The sequence below is a fragment of the Chaetura pelagica genome, unplaced genomic scaffold, assembly GCF_000747805.2.
Source record: "Chaetura pelagica isolate M959 unplaced genomic scaffold, ChaPel_1.0 scaffold3, whole genome shotgun sequence".
In the NCBI taxonomy this organism is placed as follows: Eukaryota; Metazoa; Chordata; class Aves; order Apodiformes; family Apodidae; genus Chaetura; species Chaetura pelagica.
The window spans coordinates 6,687,444-6,693,809 of record NW_009952974.1 but is presented as its reverse complement, the minus strand read 5'-3'; the positions used below and the strand labels follow the sequence as shown (position 1 = coordinate 6,693,809).

At 60.4% G+C, this 6,366-nt stretch overlaps 2 protein-coding genes across 2 annotated transcripts in view; one reads left to right on the top strand and one right to left on the bottom strand.

The window, feature by feature from the left end:
• The first annotated feature begins 2,414 nt into the window (after positions 1-2,414).
• On the top strand, positions 2,415-3,491 carry LOC104387326 (C-X-C chemokine receptor type 2-like). Its single transcript, XM_009996061.1, has one exon. The coding sequence runs from the start codon at positions 2,415-2,417 to the stop codon at positions 3,489-3,491; it is 1,077 nt and encodes a 358-aa protein (XP_009994363.1).
• Positions 3,492-4,943: 1,452 nt separating this feature from the next.
• The window catches only part of RUFY4 (RUN and FYVE domain containing 4), a 7,638-nt gene continuing 6,215 nt past the window's right edge, over positions 4,944-6,366 (bottom strand). Inside the window, 4 exon segments of the mRNA XM_009996243.1 lie at positions 4,944-5,068; positions 5,071-5,246; positions 5,451-5,597; positions 6,317-6,360. Of these exon segments, the coding sequence (XP_009994545.1) occupies positions 4,944-5,068; positions 5,071-5,246; positions 5,451-5,597; positions 6,317-6,360 (492 nt within the window).

Genomic DNA, 6,366 nt, shown 5'->3' with positions numbered 1-6,366 from the left:
GGCAGCCGTGCTGCGGGGACGGGGCAGCCCTGCTGCGTCCCTGGGGCTCCCAAAACCCCGGCGCCAGCTCCTGCTACGTCCATGGGGAAACTGAGGCACGGAGCCCTGCCTTCGGTCCGCCGTCCTGACTGCCAAACCACGGCACGGCCCTGGGGGGCTGCAGGGCCCGGGGGCTCAAAGAGGAGCCAGGGGACAAGGTGGTGACCCCGAGTTGGAGACTCCCGGGGTGCATCACTGCGGGGGGACGGGGGGGGGTGATGTACCCCTGGGTGTGCTCCTCTGCACAGGAGGGTGCTAGGAGGCTGTGGGCTGCAACTGGCCCTGGGGAGGGGATCCGGAGGGGGTCCCTTCTGGCTGATACTTCCCCTCAGTGGCCGGAAAAGGTTTCGCAACCTCGCTTCCTCCCCGGGCAGCATAAATCAGGCAGCGGAGGGAAGGGCTGCCTGGAAGGCAGCGGGGCGGCGGGCACAGGTGAGGGACCCCGGGTCTGGCACTGCCACGTCCCCACTGGAGCCCTTTGGGGGTGATCCCTGCATTCATCCCCGTGCCTAGTGCTCCCTGGTGGGGACTGGCTTGGGGACGAGGAGGAGACCCCAGAGTTGGGGGTACTGCACGGACAGAGAGTGGTGAGTTCCTGGGGATGACTGGGGCTTTCCTTGGGCTTTGCTTGACCCCCAACACCTGGAGGAGAACCCTCACATGGGGCATGGGCTGGGCTGGGGTCCACGGTGGGCTGCTCTGGCTGCTGAGGAGCTGTTAGGTGTCCAGGTGTGGGGGAGTGGAAGGTGGTGGTTGGGGCACCCAGAGCTGTGCTCGGAGCTTATCTGAGGTGCAAACCCTGTGTCTTCCCCCCAGACATTGGCCATGGGGGCGATGAACTGGAAGGGTGATTCCCCATGGTGTGTCCCTTCTCCCTCCCTCAGCAGACCCCCAAGGCCATCCCAGTGTCGCCCAGTCCTTCCAGGGTCAGAAGAGCAAATGGGGTGCTGCTTGTTCCTCCAGCCAGGCTGGCTGCGGGGTACGTGCCTATGGGGGATACCCAGTCCCAGAGGAACCACTGGTATTTTGGAGTGCGGAGGCAGAAAGAAGCAGCCAAAAATAGATGGAGGGGAAGCACTGATGTTCGGCTCTGCCCTGTGCCTGTGGTGGCCCCACTGGGGGTACCTGCTGGCAACAGCAGTGTCCCCGGCCACGATCCTCTCAGATCCTGAGGCATCACCATTCTGGCATCACCACCCCAGGGTCACTATCCCGTCATTAACCACAGGAGCGGGGCTGGCAGAGCCAGGGAGTGTTTTTTCTGGGCAGGTGCGTTAGTCCAGCTGCAGTGTGGATTTCCCACCAGACAGAAGGGGAAAGTGGGTCCCAAGGAGGGTTTGGTCAAATGGGGCCAGCTCAGGGCTGGGGATGCTCTGCAAAGACTCAGCACCCCAAGCAGCCCCATGCTGGGAGGGGCTCAGGGGCAAGGAAATGGGGTAAAGGGGTGAAACTGGAGGGAAATGAGCTTGGATCCAATCTGGGAGAAGACTGAAACTTGATAGTCTTCAGGGAGGTTGGAAGAGAGCAGGGTGTCCTGCACAAGAGGGGACAAGAAAAGCAATGGTCACCTGTAATTTCCCCATTGCAGTCAAGCATGGGGGACATGGGGATGCCTGGCACCACCCTGCTGAGAACAGGAAAACCAGATGTGAAGTATTTCCAAAGCTGCCTGCAAAGGGTGACACGTCTTTCCGTCCTGTGGCTGAAACCACTCACACAGGGACAGGATCAGGGAGGGGGGTAAGGAGGGCATGAAACCAACCACTTGCAGACCTTCTTGAGTGCCTCTTGCCCCAGGCACCGTGACCACAGCCTCACCGCTGGCCGCATTGGCAGGAGGGGCAGCTCCAGCACTGATGCTTGAGTGGATGGAGAGGCTGCAGGGATTCACATATGCTTGAAGGACTTTGGAGGTGCCTGAGGGGCCCTGAGATGCCCAAAGAGCTCAGAGACTTTTGAAGGTTCCTCACAAACCAGGGGTACCAAGGGATGCTGGTGGGGCCAGGTGTCTTCTGTGGGGATGTGATGCTGCATGGATGGGGGAGCTCCCCAGCCTGAGAAGAGGTGGCTGGTCTGTGGGGAATCCCTTCCTCCACTGGGGGGGACTGCAAAGGAGCAGTTTTGGGGTGAAGTGGAGCAGATGGAGGGGTGCTGGGGTGTTGTACAAGGGGATGTATGAGGGACAGTGTCTACCTGCAGCACTCCCCATTGCCTGGCAGAGTGTGGATAGAGCAGAGCGAAGGAGGGGGGCTGCCCACTGGCTGGGAAGGGACCTGGTGGGCAATGGAGATGCTGGGGACACAGAGACATTCTCCTCCATGGCCCACCCTGCTCTTCCACCCCACATTCAGGCTGTTTTGTGCTCCACAGGCAAAATGGAGTCTCTCTCCCTCAGTGACGACTTGTTGAACATCTTGTCCTTCTACAACTACACCTATGACTACAGCACGTCCTTGCCCGACACTGCTATCTCTGCCACCCCATGCTGGCCTGATGGCTCTGTCCTCAACAAGTACCTAGTGGTGGTGATCTACTGCTTTGTCTTCATCCTCAGTGTGGTGGGGAATGGGCTGGTTGTGCTGGTGGTGACCTCCAGCCACACCAGCCGCTCCGTAAACGATGTCTATCTGCTCAACCTGGCTGTGGCAGACCTGCTCTTTGCCTTCAGCCTGCCTCTCTGGGCTGCCTACCAAGCCCATGAGTGGGTCTTTGGCACTGTGATGTGCAAAGCTATCTCCGTGCTGCAGGAGGCCAACTTCTACAGTGGCATCCTGCTGCTGGCCTGCATCAGTGTTGACCGCTACTTGGCCATCGTCTATGCCACTCGGGCTGCCACCGAGAAGAGGCACTGGGTGAAGTTTGTCTGCTTGGGCATCTGGGTCTTCTCTGTGTTGCTGTCACTGCCTATGCTGCTCTTCCGCGAGGTTTTCATCTCTCCCCACAATGGCACCGTGTGCTATGAGTACATTGGGAACGAGGACACGAACAAGTGGCGGGTGGTGCTGCGGCCCCTGCCACAGACCTTTGGCTTTGCCCTGCCTCTCCTGGTGATGCTCTTCTGCTATGGCGTCACCATCCACACCCTCCTGCAGACCAAGAATTCCCAGAAGCAGCGGGCCATGAAGGTCATCTTTGCTGTGGTGCTGGTCTTCCTCATCTGCTGGCTGCCCTACAACATCACGTTGGTGAGCGACACCCTCATGAGGACACGGGCCATCACTGAGACCTGTGAGAGGAGGAACCGCATCGATGCAGCCCTCTCCATCACACAGGTCCTGGGTTTCGCCCACAGCTGCATCAACCCCATCATCTACGCCTTCATCGGGCAGAAGTTTCGCAACAGCTTCCTCAAGATCCTGGCCCAGCGTGGGCTCATCAGCAAGGATGCTGTGGCCCGCTATGGCCGTGCCTCCTATGCTTCCACCTCTGGCAACACCTCCACCACCCTCTGAACCCTGCCAGGACCTGACCCTTGCAGCTCCCAACAGGTCCCAGCACCCTACGTACCCTGGCATCTTTGCCCAGCCCCCTGGGATGCAGGCAGTGATGGCATGGGGAAGGGAAGGGCCACCACTGGATGCTGGATCCCAGCTGGAAGGGACAGTGAGGGGGTAGGACCCCATTGCCAGGGGAGTGATGCCCAGTGCTGCCCACCCTCCCTGCTCTTCGGGGCAGAGCCTGTGATTTCAGAGACCATGAGACCCCGCTGTGGGGACAGTGTTCATGGCCAATGGCCATGCTGCAATAAACCACTTGCTGGGTTGGGCATCCAGGTCTGGCTCTTCCTTGCCATGGGTTGGGAGAGGGCAAGATGGGGCCAGGACACATCCCCAGGGACAGTGAGTCCTGGGCTCTCCGCCTCAGTGCCAAAATGGTGGTGCCAGCTGAGCCTGGCAGGGTGTGGGTAACCCTGCTTCCTGCCCAAGAGATTGTTGCAGAGGGTTCAACATCCAGTACATTCCCAGAGGGGACCCAAACCTGAGTCTCATTCCCTGCAACCACCCAGCCAGGTCCTGGTACTTCACTGACCTCTGCCCAAATGGTGCCAGCACCCTGCACCACCCCCCAGTGCTGTTGGGGGGACATTGTGCAAAGGGCTGGGAACCTGTCCCTTACACAACTGGGACATTTCCGCCCCAACTTGGGCAACTGATGTGGCACTGGAAAGGAGCAGAAGGCCTGACTCTGCTGAGTTCCCTCCTACACCCTATGTGCCAGGTATTGGGGTGCCTGCCTGCCTGACCCTGTATGCCCAAGCATCTCTCCATGGGGGTCCTGTAGTGTTCCTCCATCCCCCCAGTCCAGGCTCCTGGGGCCCCTTAACTGTGAGGGGCATCAGCGGGTGCCAGCAGTGTGTTTGCTCATGACTGGGGTTCAGGGGTCCCCTGGCACTCATGTAGGGAGCCCTGGGGACTTGAGGCTTGGCAGTGTCAGTGTTGGGCTGGGTGGGGACAGCTCATCACCTTTGCATCTGAGACACCTCTTACCCAAGCAGTTCCTCTCAGTCTGGCAGGAAGCCGAGGCTATTGGCCAAGAGCTGTCTTACCTGCCTGCTGCTGCCTCCCTGGGGCAGAGAGCAGATCAGCCTGGAGACAGCTGGGACACCCTGTGTGGGGACAATTCCACCTAGGATGATTCGGACACCCCCATACCGGCATCTCCCCACACCCAGCCTGGGGTCAATCTGGTGATGACTGATAGACCACACGGGAGCAACAGGGGTAGCAGGAGCATGTTGTTTTCCTCTCCATGGACCATCCACAAAAAAGACACATCTCAAACCCAAAACACAGGGTAGCAGGACCTGACTGCAGGACCTGGACACCTGGTTCCCTGGTAAGTGTGGGAGCAGGCAGCCAGGGCAGGGGATGTCCCAAGCATTGCACGCGGGCTGCAGTCCTGGATCACATAGTCTGCTGGTGACTTTGCTGGTAGCAAAGCAGGCAGCAGCGCCCTTGTTTGCCCACGTCCATGGAGCACGTGTGGCACACCTTGCCCTGGCACAGCCTGCCAAGAGAGTGGGTGGTGAGAGCTGTGGCATCCCAGTGCCACCCCTGGTGCCCCCCATAGCCCACCTGCAGTTGTACCGCCGGGAGAGGAGGCGGAAATCCTTGTGGCAGCGGGTGCACAGCCCTGCGTCGCGGGGTGCAGGGCTGGGCATCAGGGTGTCGATGCCCTCTGTCTTCTGCCACAGGGCATCCTTCTCCCTGTGGGAGGGAACAGGTTAGCCCTGGCAGGAGCATGTCCAGCGGGGGGAGGTCCGGGAACACTTAAGGTGGGCACCCAACTCTCCTCCTGGGTCTTTTGAGCCCAGGATTTGCCATGGTTTTGGTGCCCTCCTCTGGGCAAAAGGGCTTGGACGCCCTAGCTTGCACATCGCCCCACACTGGTGGGTTCCCCAGGGCTCTCACCGCAGCAGCTCCACCAGCCTCCCCTTCATGTCACGGATGAGTTCCTGCTGCCGTGCCTGCTCCGCACCTCGCAGGGCCTCCCGCTCCAGGGCCTCCCGCTGTGCCCGCTGAAGTGCTGATGCCCAGCGCTCCCCATCCTGCCGGGCCCTGGCATGGGGCAGTGGGGAGATGGGCCCCCTGTCACTCAGCTGGCCTTCTCTCCACCCAACCACCCACCTACTCACCCCTTCCCTCCTCCGTCCCTCCCTCTCTCCATCTGCCTCTCCCTTTCCCTCTCTCCCTCTCTCCCTCCCTCCCTCTGTCTTTCCCTCCCTCCTACTCTTTCTCCCTCTATCCATTGCCCATCCTTCCCCAAACTGGCTTCCCATCCTCACAGCCACCCTTCCATCTTCCCTTCCACCTTCCATCCATGGCCTACCAGCCCCCCATCCACTTCTCAGCTGTTCTTCTGTCCTCCACAACCATCTCTCTGTCCTTCTGCCCATCTATCCATCCCAAATTCATCCCTCCGTTTCTCCATTCACTTGTCTCACATTTATCCCTCCATCCTTCTGTGTGCCCACCCGTCAGCCCACCCCAAATTCATCCACCCACCCAACCACTCCTCTGTTCGTCCCAAATTCACTGCTCCACCCACCCCTCCATCCACCTTCTCCAAATTAATTCACCCACCCCTCTACCCGCCCACCATCTACCGATCAGTCCCCAAACTGACACCTCCCACCAGCCCTCCCTCCCCAGATCTTTCCCCTGCCCATCCCCAGGTGCGGGTCCCCTGGGTCCAAGTGGGGCATCAGGGAGGGTCCCAGGGGAAACCCTGCATCAGTGCGACTGGGGATGGCGGGAGTGGGGAGTCCCTGCCCAACCTGCTGAGCTGCTCCTGCAACCTCTCCACCTCCTGCCGCTCCGCCTGGCG